The 15300-nt window shown below is 38.8% G+C and overlaps 2 protein-coding genes across 3 annotated transcripts in view; both read left to right on the forward strand.

Annotated features, from left to right (window-relative positions):
- The first annotated feature begins 2369 nt into the window (after window positions 1-2369).
- On the forward strand, window positions 2370-6225 carry LOC143721150 (uncharacterized). 2 transcript variants are annotated; one of them, XM_077211384.1, is made up of 7 exons: window positions 2370-2639; window positions 2738-2781; window positions 2931-3115; window positions 4034-4188; window positions 4311-4741; window positions 4833-5038; window positions 5140-6225. In XM_077211384.1, the coding sequence occupies exons 2-7, from the start codon at window positions 2748-2750 to the stop codon at window positions 5320-5322; spliced, it is 1194 nt and encodes a 397-aa protein (XP_077067499.1). In that variant the 5' UTR covers window positions 2370-2639; window positions 2738-2747; the 3' UTR covers window positions 5323-6225. The 2 variants fall into 2 exon arrangements, with proteins under 2 accessions (XP_077067499.1, XP_077067500.1); XM_077211385.1 differs by having other exon boundaries at window positions 2555-2639; window positions 2718-2781.
- Window positions 6226-11526: 5301 nt separating this feature from the next.
- The window catches only part of abcc8 (ATP-binding cassette, sub-family C (CFTR/MRP), member 8), a 92231-nt gene continuing 88457 nt past the window's right edge, over window positions 11527-15300 (forward strand). The window contains exon 1 of the mRNA XM_077211307.1: window positions 11527-11568. Within this exon, the coding sequence (XP_077067422.1) occupies window positions 11545-11568 (24 nt within the window). The 5' untranslated portion in view covers window positions 11527-11544. The remainder of the gene's footprint in view (window positions 11569-15300) is intronic.

Genomic DNA, 15300 nt, shown 5'->3' on the forward strand with positions numbered 1-15300 from the left:
ATATGTGTGTGCACTGTGTATAATCATTTTGTATATATAAATACACACACATGCATGTATATATATATATATATAAGAATTTTTTTTATTTATATATAAAAAAAATATATTTATATATAATATAAATTATAAATAAATATATACAGTATATACATGCAAATATTTCTTAAATATATACATGCATGTGTGTGTATTTATATATATACAAAATAATTATACACAGTGCACACACATATATTATGTAAACACAAACTTTTATTTTGGATGCGATTAATCGCGGTTAATCTTTTCCCAGCCCTAATTTAATGCTATCCGTGTTATATTTCATCTGCAATAGCAATGTGGACTTTTAGAAAGATCCGTGTAGCAATGTTCAGGGAAGAAGGAGGCGGGAACCGACGAACATTCAAATAAACTTTATTAAAAAAAACAAACCAAACTAAAATACCGCCAATGACTGCTGGCTTACCTAAAATAAACATAATGGCCAGCAGCCCCTCGCGGACGACTGCTGGCTAAAATAAAACACAAATACAAAAAACAAAACTCAACTAAAATACAGGCCTGTTCCTCTCTCGATCATCAACGTCGTCGCTCTTCCTTTATGCTTCCGCTCCTCCGTGAGAGATGCGAGACCGGTGCTTCACAGGTGTTGCTCATTAGCAATTGCACCACCGGCCTCGCGCCGTTCTCGTACGTCCCTCGGCCGTCCTGTTCGCCACATACCCCCATCGCCCCTCACAGGCCGGGGGGTACCCACGAGCCTGTGCCTACTACCCCCGGCGGCGGCGATCCCTGGGGGGTATGGACCGACAAGCCGAGGGAAACGGAGACGGAAGCATGAGGAGCGACAGATCGAGAGAGGGGAGAGAGAAAAAAAAAATTGGGCCGGTTCCCACAACGCGCTGCCATCTGGTCCTCCACCAGCTGGGTGATCTTCTCCACGGTGCCTGGCGGTGACGCTGGGTAGCTCTCGGTGGACGGCTCGACACTCCTCCGCCGCCCGGTGGACGCCGACGGCTCCTCGGGTGCCTTGGGCAGACGGTAGGAGTCCCCCGCTCCCTGCTCCTCCCCTCCATTGGTGGACGGCAGCAGGCTCCGGCCCACGGCGAGCGGCGGCGACTCCTCCTCTCCCTCCCGGATGGCAGCCGCCCCTCCAATACCCAGGCGGCCGGCAGCGAGCTCGACCGTCCCACCGGCAACTCACTCCAGCGCACCGCCTCGAGCGTCCATGGCCGCGAGTCCCCCGCTCCCTGCTCCTCCCCTTCTGGCGGATGGCAGCAGGCTCCGGCCCACGGCGAGCGGCGGCGACTCGCGCACCATGCTCGATGGCACCGCGGATTCCCCACAGCGGCGAGGACTCTCTGACAGCGCGTTCCTCCCTCTTCCCGGGTTTCGGCACCAGTGTAGAAATGTTCAGGGAAGAAGGAGGCGGGAACCGGCGAACATTCAAATAAACTTTATTAAAATAAAAAAAACCAAACTAAAATACCGCCAGCGGCCCCTCGCGGACGACTGCTGGCTTACCTAAAATAAACATAACGGCCAGCAGCCCCTCGCGGACGACTGCTGGCTAAAATAAAACACAAATACAAAAAACAAAACTCAACTAAAATACAGGCCTGTTCCTCTCTCGATCATCAACGTCATCGCTCCTCCTTTATGCTTCCACTCCTCCGTGAGAGATGCTTCACAGGTGTTGCTCATTAGCAATCGCACCACCGGCCTCGCGCCGTTCTCTCACGTCCCTCGGCCGTCCTGTTCGCCACAATCCGTTTGGCCATTAACTTTTAAATGCATCATTATGCATTAATATGAGGAGAGTTCTCCGCATAAAAGACCCGCGACTGCAGATCAACGTGCAACTGCATTTCTCTCCAATTCTGTAGGAAATGAAAAGAAATGTGGAGGATTTTAACTGTGAAATAAATATGATAAAATGTTGAATATGATTGACAGGCCAGTTTACGGTGACAGGATGCGACAGAGAGCAACCATTAAAGAGTCAATTGTATGATGTGATAGAATGTCCCAAAGCTTGTTTACTCTTTTGCTTCCCACTCAACAGTATCTACTTTTTCTTCACAAAAATAGTACATACTTTTAGGGCATAAGTAGGCGAATTGAGACGCAGCACTCGTTACAGCCTTGTTGTGGGGGCGTTTGGAAAATATTTTTCTCTACAAAATGGTGGCCCGGCAGAAAAAGTTTGGGAACCACTGAACTAGCCTAAAGCAAGACAAGTTTGTGCAGGTTTGTGAGGTTTGTAAAGTGTAGATAAACCAAGTGTGTCATCAACAGGCCCGTAGAGAAACCGCTGGTAGAAAACCGCTGGCAGAAAAACAATCTAGTTATTATATGTCTAAAGCACACCCAATCAGTTTTCTCACAGACATAAAGGTAGATACAACATACAGAAAGATCCAATGTTCATTGTCATTAAATCTACTAAATATATATTTTTTTTTGGTGAACTGTTCCTTTAAGGGCGCCTGTTAATCCCCCAAATACTACTCCCTCTGTTCTAAAGCAGTTTTATGTATCTTCGTTCAAAACATTTTTAAGGAGGTGCCATAGAGTATAAATTCCCTATGCTGATACCAACAACTGCATTGCTTAGAGATCCATTCCTCTTACAGGTAACTTTTACTGACATGCTTCATCCATCGTTGATGTAATGATTCTTGCCATTTTGTTACTTTTTTGTTGTTTTTCAGCCACAGTAATTTCTTTACAGGCTAAGAACAATGAACATGGCTTGCAGAAGACCAGTCCCCGGAGGTGAGTAAAAGTATAGGAACAGTTTTTGATCAATAAAATGTAATCAAAATCTCTCAGTCTTCAAGAATTTACATGCTTAATGTTGTGGTATTTGACACAAGCATGTGCAAAACCATTATATAATAAGTATTACATTTGTAATTCTACAGAAGTGATGGAAGAAAATCAACTCAGCTTCTTTCAGGAGCTTCTTCCATCGGCTGAGCGTACAGCTTTGCTCTACCATCTCTCCTATCTCTGTTTGGCTAAGTTCCCCAAGTTGGAGAGGGTTCTCAGAGAGTGTGCTCTTGAAACCCAGAATCTCTTTGCCTCCTCTGAGGCTCTTCTGGAGAAGGTAAAGTCAATGTTCTTCTGACCTTTCTCTTATTGAAGTCAAACTAAAGAGTCAGATTAAAATAAGCTAATACTATCAACAGTAGAAATCAAGGATAGATTTGTTTTTAATTTTAATTCAGGTACAAAACAATAAGAATTTCAAGAAGTAGAACTGAAATGCATTGAAATTAATAGAAATGTTGTCAGTGTAGCTTGTAATAATGCATTTGATCTGTCTGCATGAGTTACTCATTATTGTGTTATCTTGCACACAACAATGGGGATATTTTTGTTTAAAACATTAATGTCTGAAATGTATATATTTCAACTTAATTTTCATTTGATGCACCATTGGAGGAGAACATTTCATTTTAATTTCACACAGGCTTTCATGAGTTTTATAGATTTTTGTACTTTTGGGATAAGAGAAAAAGATACCTTTTTGGAAATTTTACATAATTTCTCCAATTTTCAGTTGGCCCAGTATTAGCTATCAGCAGCAGAAAAACAATGTCCATTGAATTTAATACAGGTCTGATATGCAAAATAAAGTCTTCTGATGGAGATAAGGGGAATGATAGTTATAAAATATTTATGATAAATGTTTGAAATTACATATTGTTGTAGTATCTGATGCAGTTGAACGTGATATACAGTACACATCTCAATACATGCTAAAACCTTCTGGTTGTGTTGATAAATTAATATTTTGTAAAAAATGACAGATTCCCCATCCAACTGCATATTTTGGTTTAAAATCAGCTAAATTAATTAAAAGGAGATGACTTTGGTGGATGATTAAGTTTGAACATAGAATAACTTAATGATCTATAATGGAACTTAATTATCTAATATACAATTATTTATTTAAGTTGGCTCAAAAATCTGATGGGGCATATGCAAGGACATAACATGTAAACATCTTGCTGTCTTTTAGTGTGTGGACACAAGTAACCAAATGGTTTCCACATTGTTCCCTCAACTGAAACTCGCTGTTGAAAACAATGAAAACATTCAGACTACAAATTCTTTGGAAAAAGCAAGAGAATGGATCGCAGAAATTGTTAACAGAGTGGAAGAGACGGTGGACAGGTAAATTTTTAGGAAATGTTTTAAAGTGTTACACATCAAAAAGCATTATGATATATGAACCCATACAGAACAAAGTTTACTATGGTTGAACGGATGGTTTATCTGAAATCTGTCATTATCAGATATGAGAAACACAACCGCAGTGTGGCTTCCTGCACCAGTGATGTGATTCTTGAAAAGACTGAGACAGAAAAAAAATTTGCACAAACTACTAAGGAGATAGAGGCTCTAGAGAAGGTGGTGAGAGATCTTCAGATGGACCTGAGGAAAACCTTAGAGGAAATCGGACAAATTGAGTCAAAGATAAACCGGAGTCATGCCAGATTTGCTCGTGGAAGAATGTTTGGTTTCAGTTTCCTGGCTGTCATTGTACCATTTGTTGGACACATTCTTAAATCCATTTTTCAAGCTAAACCTGCACAAAACCAGGCTCTCACTAATGAAAAAGCTCGACTCGTTGCTCAGAAGTCAAACCTGAAAAGCCGGGAGTACAATATCCAAGTCAGGCTGACTGATTTTCAGCTGCAGTTGGCAAACATGAAGACGAAAAAGGGTGAGATTCTTTCAAGATCTCTGTGTGCCAATGGTCAAAAACCTCAGAGTGAACTCTCATAATTAATGTGTGCTTCATATTGTTTTGCAAGGTTCAATACCCGAAACTGTCCATCTGAGTGATGTCCAAAAGCACCTTTATCAAATCCAACAAACTCTGCTTAAACATAATATGTTCTGGAAATCAGTGCTAGTATTTCTGGAATCTCTCAAAAGCGAGACCTTTTCTAATGAACACTTCATTGAGGAGAATGAACTGAAGGAGATTGTTCTGATGCATATTGATTTAGCGCAAGAGGTAACTTTCACACACTGAGTAAACGTTCAGTTGCAGTTAATGAAAGTTAATGTCATTGCATATTCTATGTTGTGATTCATTTTGTATCTCACATTTTTCAGCATTGGAAGGCCTTTGGTGAATCCTGTCAGACGGCAAAGAGGGCCTTTGGCTTGCAGAATAAGGATGCGTATAAGTTCCTGGAGTTCAACCCATCTTCATTGTCACCAGAGCAATGGAAAAGGCGGTATGACATTGTCAAAGCAGATCTTACCAAAATAGATACTGCCATCGGTGCACATTAGCCAATGATGGCTGCCATTACTTTACAGTACATAGAAGTACATACAAATTACACATTTATAATGTTTTAACACAAAGCTGCGTTCAAACTGTCGCTGGCTAGTGCTGTGGTCCTCGTAAAGTTTATGAATGACATTCATAGATGTCATTCCATCTTGAGGACATCTTTTCTTTTTTTCTGGAATCCATTTTCTTTATATTAAACATTTTGGAGGGAAAAAAGATTATATAATCAGCACATGTATAATATAAAAGAGAAACAACATACATATGTTTTTTGAAAATACATTTATTTGGAATTAGCATCTTTAGATTTATAGAATTGCTGTGGTACTATAATATACATTTATGTAAAAATAGGGTTCCACTTTATTTTGATAGTCCACTTTAGACATTCTACTAACTATAAGTACGTCAACTAACTGTCATTAGAGTATTAGTAGACTGTCAGTAGACTGTTAGGTTATGGTTAGGTGTTAGGGTTCGGGTTAGGAGAATAAGTTGACTTGTAGTTGCAAAGTTACTTATAGTTAGTAGAATATCTGTTGGGGGACCAACACAATAAAGAGTTAGCAGATATTAAGCATACAGTCTACTAATACTCTAATGGCAGTTCATTGACATGTAGTTGCAAAGTTACTTTTAGTTAGTAGAATGTCTAAAGTGGACTACCGAAATAAAGTGTTACCAAAAATAGTAAACCCAAAATCTTGATTAATATTGTATAATTTTGAAATGCGTGTTTGTGTGTGTATGTGTAAAAAATTATTATAATAAACGGACCAAAAAAACAACAACCCCATTTTGGATATGTTCCATGAGGTTCACATATATGAATAGTGTTGTATGTAACTCTGCTCCAGTTCAAATTACCAGTTGGATTTATTAAATATTTCCTTATTGCATTCATCTTCTTTAACTTCAACTTCATTGGTATTTAAAATGTATAGGCTTATGTTCAACATTATACTTGTATAAACACATGATGGAAATGTCTCTGAAACATCGGTGTATTTGTCAAATATTGCATTGATTTTATTTCAGCTGTGATAAAGTAAGCAATTATAGCACAAGCGACTCCATGGGAAGCAGAAATAGTCAGACTTGACGGCTCTGTTTTCAGCTCCTCCCCGACTGTACGCGTCAACTCTCGCCGAGAGGTTACATCCAACCGAAGTCAAACACACCTATCTGAACTTCAGTGGGCAATGCATTGCATGTGGTGCAATGATTTAAATACATTTGTTGATGTCTTTCTCTAAAAGCAGTCATATGCAAATGGATTGTTTATGTGATGTATATCCAAGCAACCCCTTTTTAGAGCTTTGTTTATAATAAGGACATTTTAAGCTATGAAACTTGCAGGATGTGAAAGGGACCTTTTACACTATATTTCGAAAGATCAAAGAAAAATTTGGTTTCTCATGTCATGAGCCAATCAGAGTGCAAGCTGCCGCCTCCTGACGTTGCGATTAGGGCTGTGTTTAACTCCACCTTTAGACATTAGGTGAGCTCATCCCAAGATGTGCTGTTGTTCACAATGGAGCTCTTGTAATGGTAGTCTTTTCTAACTGGCTCACAGCTAACCTTACACACTCCCAATAGTGCATTCTCTCCCCCTACTGTTCATCCAGGGCACTCCTTGCCATCAATCCAGCATTCATATAACAATCGTACACAAAATCATAAACACAATAAAATAATTATATACTTGGAAAAAAATATTATTCATGTGACTATACACAGTACAGAGAGCTCGCTGCCGTACAGGGTGTCACACAACTTCTGTTTCATGCCGACTTTAAGTCTTCTTTTAAATAGCATAATGAGTGTGGCAAGTAGTGCGAGGCCAAGAGGAGTGGGAACGGAGCGAGGCCGGTCACCTGCTCCAGCGGTCTCGAGTCTCATGGAAGGACGAGAGAGGATCAAGCCTGGACTTTACAATGAGTTCGGTTTATGTTTGTGCGGCAGTCGTTCGCGAGGGACTGCCACTTTACTTTCATTTTGTGCTCATTTATTTTATGTTTAAAGATTCATTGTATGATTGATGATTCCCACCACCTTCTTCCCTGAACGATTAACTGTGTTACACTGGTGCCGAAACCCCGGAGGAAGGAGGGACACGCTGTCGGAGAGCCCTTTCTGCTAAGGGGGATCACGGTGCTTAGGAGGTCGACAGCACAAAGGAGCGATGACCGGCAGTGGCAGGCCGAGGCGGTGTTGCTGGAGCGATTAAACAACAGGTGGGACAGAGAGCTCGCTGCCGTGCACCTGGGTCGAGGAGGGGTGGCTGCCACCCGCTAGGGGACGGAGGAGTTGCTGCCGTTCGCCATGATGGGGGAGGAGCAGGCAGACCGAGGGAACGGGAAGCTCTCTGTCGGACGCCTATAACGGAGGAGCCGTTGTCGCCCGCCAGGAGGCGGAGGTACCATCGTATGGCACCGCAAATGAGGGCCTCTCGGCTGGTTGAGGACCCAGTGGCAGTGTGTCCGGAAAATGTGACCAAGAGATTTTTTTTTTACCTCTCTCGTCTCTGGCCCTGTCCCAAATGGCACCCCTAAACACTTGCGGTCTTCCTACGAGTCTGAACTTTCGTAGCAACATTTTGCTACGGTTTCTGGGTTGAATGACATGTTTCCCGGAAACGGTGTGCAACGGGGTTTGAGATAGTTTTCTCTTTGGTGGGTGTGTCAAAAATGTCAGCCCAATCAGCAGCAACATGCATATAAACCACGCGGTATTAAAGAGACAGCTCGCACAATGGGGCCAAGTAAAGTCGTTTACAAATGTGTCCGCTGAAGCTCGGTATACGCAACAATTGAAGACATTAGAAGACATGTTTGTGGTAAGAGTTTTATAGTAAAAATATAGTATAACAACAGTGATCAGCAATAATGATAAGCCTAATACAATAAAAATAATAAGGTAATATAGATCATAACACAGTCTCGGAGGTAAGAAGTGGATTATCCTTCACCTGAAATGTTTGTCTTTTTATCCTGAAATGCGAGGCAAATGTTGGATCACAATAATTAGGAACCACAGTTTACACATATCCCTTCATTCGATTGGGATGTTCTCTTTTATTCTTGACACCAAGGGCAGTGACCGTAACATCGAGCGTATTTTGCAGTATTAAACACATATTTATACCAATTTCATCAGGCTCCGAAAATTCTTCAAAAAGAACACAAAGAATGGCCTTCTCAGCTGCCATAGTTGCAACTCTTGTGTCATCAGAACAGGGTGTTCAACGCACCACCGTTTCAGTTTAAAAAACATTTTGCAATTTTTTGTCAGAACTGAACGCAGCCCTGATCTCTGATCAGTTTTATGCATTTTAGCGTTTTAATTAAAGATTAGTCAAATTAAAATGAATAATGGTGGTTAGTTTCTTATTGGCCTGTTTAGCTGAGCCATTCATAGAACAAACAAAACAAACCCTGACAATTGATAAAAAAAAAAAAAACATATAGACACTTGTTAATCTTATTAGATAATTGCATTTGAAATATTTTACTTTCAATAAAAAAAATGCATTCGATTTTTTAATAGGGGTTTTTATGCATGTTTGGCCCAGGTTTTTGTTGCATTTACACTGTTCTGACCACTAGGGGTCCCCGTGGAAATGAGTGTCGGGTTGTTTCGAAGCCTTGACACAACATGGCACATTTGCTTAAACTGTTTCAGTGTTCCAAAAAGCCTCGATTGCCCACCACTACTTAGTATGTCATAATTTCGAAGATCCAAAAACATAAACCAAAGTAAAACAGAGCAATTCCAAGAGGGTACTCTCACCATCGGTGGTCGGGCCCTAATAAACAAAACTTGACTATGAACAGACCTGGCACATTGAAACATGGAACCGCATTCATACTGCAATACATTAAAAAGGAACAATGGAAACATGAGGGCTGTATACACCTACTGACTTAGAAGGAACACCTGAGAACAATCAAACAATTAACCAATGAGAAAACAGAACTGATGATACAAGAACCAATGAGAATATAACACATGAACCAATGAGAATGTAACACATGAACCAAGGGAAGCGCATGACAAGATCCCATGACGGGATAAAGGAATCACACGACAAACCAGGAGATAAAGAAGCCATGACAACAAAATAAAATAAATGAACATGAAATAAAACCAAAACTAGACATGACACTAAAGTAGCCTATGTCATAATTATTTATTATTTATTTTTGTAGTAATAAAAAAAAATCACAATTACTTACCAAAGCATGATGTCTTGGGAATAGGCTTTAGATATCACAACATGTTCTTCTTCCAGGATTCATTAAGCTGCGGCCCTACTGTCGTGCTGGTTGATTTGGTAAGGGACATGGCATGACTCCTGCATTATTATTGCAGCTTTGATATGTCCTTTTGCTACTGCATGTCTCTATAAATGTCTACAGCACTACTGTGTGTGAAATTATGAATGTCATTGGTTCTTTAGAGCTGACATGATGAAACCGTTGGAAACGTAGGCCTACAATAGCCTATCTGTGCTTGAAGGCTCTTGTTCATGCACTACAATAATAGCCTGCTGGTTACAGCAGAGAGTAATTGTGCCTTTAAGCATTTTTTCAGTTTTTGTTTGTTTGTTTGTTTTTTTTTAACTTTTTTTTTTACTTTTATGGTGATTGCAAACCGTACAGAGATGACATTAATGATATACAACTTTGTAAACAACTTTATATACAATACACAAAATATATCAACAATATGTTCAATGTCGTCTGCATATACAGGAGGAAAAAAAAGTTAACAATTATTTGCTTAAAAAAAAAGGAAAAATAACAAAGGAAAAAATATGAGAAGAAAGGGAAAAAAGATGATATTATTTTATACATCAGTTAGAGTGTAGCCTACTTTTTGCAGTGGCGTATCGTATTCTCTTTAATGTTTATTTATAGGTTTTAGGCTGTATCTCAGGGATGGACGTCGATCCTGAAGTGCGCTGTCCTGCACAGGTTAGCTCCAACCCAGATAAAAAATAAAAATAAAAAAAATCGTAGTAATCCTGAAGCTTGTTCATATGTTTAATTAGGGTTGGAGCTAAACTCTGCAGCACAGCGGCATTTCAGGACTGATGTTGCCCATTCCATAGCCTAACTGATCATTTAAGTCTTTGCTGTTGATTTCCTTTTCCTTATTAAGTGTGCTACCTTTTTCCTTCACCCCTCATGTGTGGATGTAAGATTCCATTCCTCTTTAAATATCTATAGACTTTTTATATTTCTGTAGGTCTTATTGCAGAACGTTATTTTAAAACTGACCACAGGCCATTCCTAAGTAGGCTATTCATTTTGTAAAAAGCACATAATTTAGTAGGCTATAGATTTAGACTAACGGTTAGGCAATAAGAAAATGCAGTTATTCCCCTATGCTTTATATATCCAGCACAATGTTTTAGAAATAGGCCTACATTCTTTAAGACATGCTGTCGTTTGCAAAGCAACAAATATGCATTAACAAAAGCTCTTTTTGTTTTATATGATTTCTAATGTTATATTATGCTTTGTTTTGAACCATAAAGAGGCGGTATACTGTGCTGTGATGACGACAACATCTGCTGACGTCCTGATTGGCTTGTTTTCATCTTCAGCACCTGTCGAATTTGCCATAATAGCTTACGCGTAGCGAATGATCAGTCGGTCACTTTCTTGTAGGAAGGAAGGCAGTAATTTTGTCCTTTTTGTCTCAACCAGAAACAAATAGGCCTATGTAGCCTATTAACCAAGGTGATTACAATTAATAGAAAGTACTATTATAATTGTATCCTCTTGGTTTATCGTTAAATGCCGCTGCGCGCTGTAAAATCAGCTGCATCGGTTACAGTATTCTTCTATTGTGTGATTGATTGACCAGTCTCTTTGTCCTGTTGCATCATTGATTGTGATTGATTGCTCGCGTCGCGCGTGTGTACGTGACGAGTGACAACTGGAAGAACTGGATTCATCGACCAACTTTAAAATCGATGTTTGGGAATGTGAAACTGTCAGATTCTGTAAGGGCTCTTTTCAGCACCCTGGTTAGTTCCTCTGGGGAAAAACTCGGACCATATGGCAAAGAAACGAACACATTTCAGTTATTTTTTATTCTTAACATAATCCCGTGTGAGTTGCGCTTCTATTTGACGGCGAGGTTTCTGGACTGGATTGAAAATAATCATATGAGGTCGCAGTTTTGGGAACAACTGGAATTTCAGGATGATGTTCACGCGCTACAGACCGGTATGTATCGCCTAAATTTATGTTTTTATTAATGGGAAAAGTGTTTTCAATTAGAAATGTTCATGATTGTAGAGTTCTACATACATGTTGTAAATTGCCTTTAAACACGAAGTGATGTAGTGAAGTGTGAATATTGATACATTTTTCGACTATTTTCCAGTGAGTAGGCTACGTTGTCAGGAAAACCATAAGCTTTTCACCATAGACGCAACTACATTAAGGAAAGATGCTGTAACTTTTTATGAAACATTTTCCACATATGAACCTGATGTCGCTTTAGACCAGATTTTGACACCTTTACCATTTTAACACGTTTTTGCTTGTGATGCGATAGAATTCAGCGGCTGCCGGTAAACGGAAATGTTTTGCGCATGCGCAGTTGTTTTGAAAGGGATCCTTGTTCAATGGGATGAAGCTCAAAACATAATCATAAAAAAATCGATATACTACAACCAGCTCTCCACAGTAATCATTTATTTGGTGTGTGTGTGTGTGTGTGTGTGTGTGTGTGTGTGTGTGTGTGTGTGTGTGTGTGTGTGTGTGTGTGTGTGTGTGTGTGTGTGTGTGTGTGTGTGTGTGTGTGTCAGAGCTCAATAAAGATACATATAGGGTTATTTTTTATTATTTACTTATTTTTTTATTATCTTTTTGCAAATGCACAAGGATGTCTCATCTTTACAAAAGTCAGTTAATGTGATTGGCCTTAATCTTTTCAGGGTCTAGTATCAGTTGGAGTAAAAGGAAACTCTTTATATGCATTCTGATTAGATCTATTCAATTTAATTACATTTTTAATCAAAATCAAATGACATGCAGGCATACTGCACTGTACAACAAATACCTCTCTGACCTAATAATATAATAATTAGCTATTTAAATTATAAATGAGAATGAAATTAAGGAAATATGCCTAGTTTTCGAAATCGTCCTGAAAATAGATACATTTTCTGCGACATGTTTTATTAATATACATACCCAATGTCTGTAAAAAGTGTTGTTGAAGTTCATGAAGTTTATTTAGGTTACATAATTTTAAGGCAACGTATTTTCAAGTCAACTGATCACTTTTTACAGTGTATTTATTTAACGGTTTGCTTTTTAAATATGAAGTTAACTTTAACCTCTTATTTATATTTTATATGATTTATATTTGGGGTGGTAAATAAGGAGAACATTTCTTAAACATGTAGCTTTTCGAGATTCACCCATGTCCAGTGTTATACAGTACACAGACTCTATATAACCTGATCTTTAATATAGATGATTATTAAAGGACTCTTGATGAAAACTACAGTGCAAATAGAATTGAAGGCATTTTGAATTACATAATATACCTTTAGGCCCACTTTTGATTTGACCTGCCATGTATTGCAGATTGCTACTCATTTAATCTTCAGGAAATGCTTCTTTTAAGGGAATTAAATTATGATTTAGTGCTGGTGAATTTTAACTGTTGCCTTGCTGCATCTGCTGGTCATCTACTTGACACCTTTGAGTAATAGATCAATGTTGTCTTCTCACCACTATTTCATAAGGCCATCACACTATGATAATAAGTGGTTGTTTTAGTTCTGGAGAGTAATAAGTGTCACAGTCCATAGACACTCTAGATCTAATATCAGCATGGGTCAGGTATAGCTTGTTTAGTCACAGATTCTTCAAACTGCACTATTGAATTGACAAAAATTTTGACACTGCCTTCAATATTTTTTTATTCGCTTCCACATTTAACCCTTATGTGTTGAAAACCCTGTAACACCTTTGGGGTTCTTTTGAAAATTACTTGTAAATCTCTCATTATGCTATATTATTATCACTAAATATTGGATTCAATATTTTGCCAGTTTGTTTTCTTTCAATTAGGACTGGTTTTGTATTTCTTTTTGGAACTGATTGATCGTATGCCTCATTGATCGGAACTCCTGCACCTCAGTTTTTGAGTGATAAAAGCATTATTTATGGATCATTTTTTTAAAAATTGCACTGTTTATGACTCTAGTGTGCTTTAATAGTTAAACAGGAAGTTTGTTTTGAAATGCTTTTTTTTTTTTTTGGACGAAACGGAACAAAGTCACACAAATTACCGGCCTACAAAAAATTGCTTTTAAATCTCTCGTTATGCAACATTAACACCAACTACTGGATGCAGTCTTTTTTATCAACTTGATTTCTTTCAATTAGGACAGGGTTTGTGCTTAATTTTGAAGCTGATTGATCGTAAGCCTCATTGGACTAAACCTCATTGACCTGATGTCAAAGTTCATCTCTGAAAAAGAAAGCATGCAATACTCAAAATAGTTTGTTTGTGTACATGAATGTGTGTGGTAGCGTGTTTGTGCATGTATCCATAAGGATGGTATTTTTTGACCAATATAAGCTCATATCAATGAGGCCCACAATCAGTCAGTTTCAAAAATAAGAATACAAAATCAAGTTGACAAAAATATTGAAATCAATGTTTATAATATAACCTAATGAGCGATTTATAAGCTACCTTTTTGTAGGCTGGTCCTTTTTGACTGCAACACCCCAAGTGTAAAAAGGTGGGGAAAAGTCCCAAAAAATGACAACAAATATCCAAAACATTTGGGTAAGTACAGGAGTTATACCATGTGTGAGGAAAGTCAGTAAGTTTTAGTCCAATGCAAAAACATGAACTAACATTTTCGAGAAAAAGAATATCCACTCCTGGTTAAAATGACCCGAACACAACATAAGGGTTAAATATAATGCTCCATAGGCATGCAGTGTAGCAGTAGCAATAGTTTGATAAAATCTCATATCATTTTGTTTTTAGTGTTTTATTTTATTTTTTGTTTTCATTTTTGTTTTCCGTTGGGTTTTTTTTGTTTTTCCTTTCATATCGTTTTATATTTAAGTTTTTTTTCTGTTTTTGTTTTGTTGGTCTTTTCTGTGTTTTTGTTTGTTTTTATTTTTGTTTTGTTTTCATTCAGTTTTTCGTTTGTTTCGTTTTGTGATTACGCCTGAGTTGTTGAATGCCTAGTGGAAGAATAAGCAGATTATAGACAGAAACAGATTGAAACAGAATTCAATGTCCTTTCCAAATACTGAAATATTATGTAATCTAAATCTAATTTACTGTCCTTAAATTGTTATATATTGACATTTCATCAGCCACACGGCTTTCTAGATTTCAGCATCTGCCACAGAACAAACCATATCAGTAAACCTGAAAAATCTGTTTGTCCTCGTTACAAGGCCTTTCGTCCTTCAACCGTCTCATAGACTCGCTTTGGTTTTTGAATTTCCTGACAATTCAACCAAAGCAGACTTTGTTTTCTGTGAAGTCAGTTCACCAGTCATTATGTTTGATGTTTCATAGCGTGAACCTCGCTGTGACATGTGTGCCGGTTTTTCAATGCCGCCCTGCTATGCAATTCTCCCCCTCCCTTCCTCCCTCTCCCCTCCGTCATACTGTCTCTCGCTCCTTCTCTCTCTCCTCGTCATACTCTCATGCACACACTCCGCCATCCAGCTTTCCTCCCACAAGGTCAACTCTGAGCTTTTGATCACAGGAAGATCGCTTTCCGAGCACACGCGTGAGTCTGGTCACGCACTGAGATGCTTTTTGTTTTTTAATGCCATTAAGCCGCGGCGGTGTTTAAAAGCATGCATGTGGGTGGAATCCGATGCAGGCGCCCCCCTGTCGAAATGAAGCTGTTTGGATGTGCTCATCCCATGCCGGACCGGAGCCGTTGTTGCTCTCTACCT

The sequence above is a fragment of the Siphateles boraxobius genome, unplaced genomic scaffold, assembly GCF_051911475.1.
Source record: "Siphateles boraxobius isolate OS27281-9 unplaced genomic scaffold, OSU_SipBor_1 65, whole genome shotgun sequence".
NCBI classification, from domain to species: domain Eukaryota; kingdom Metazoa; phylum Chordata; class Actinopteri; order Cypriniformes; family Leuciscidae; genus Siphateles; species Siphateles boraxobius.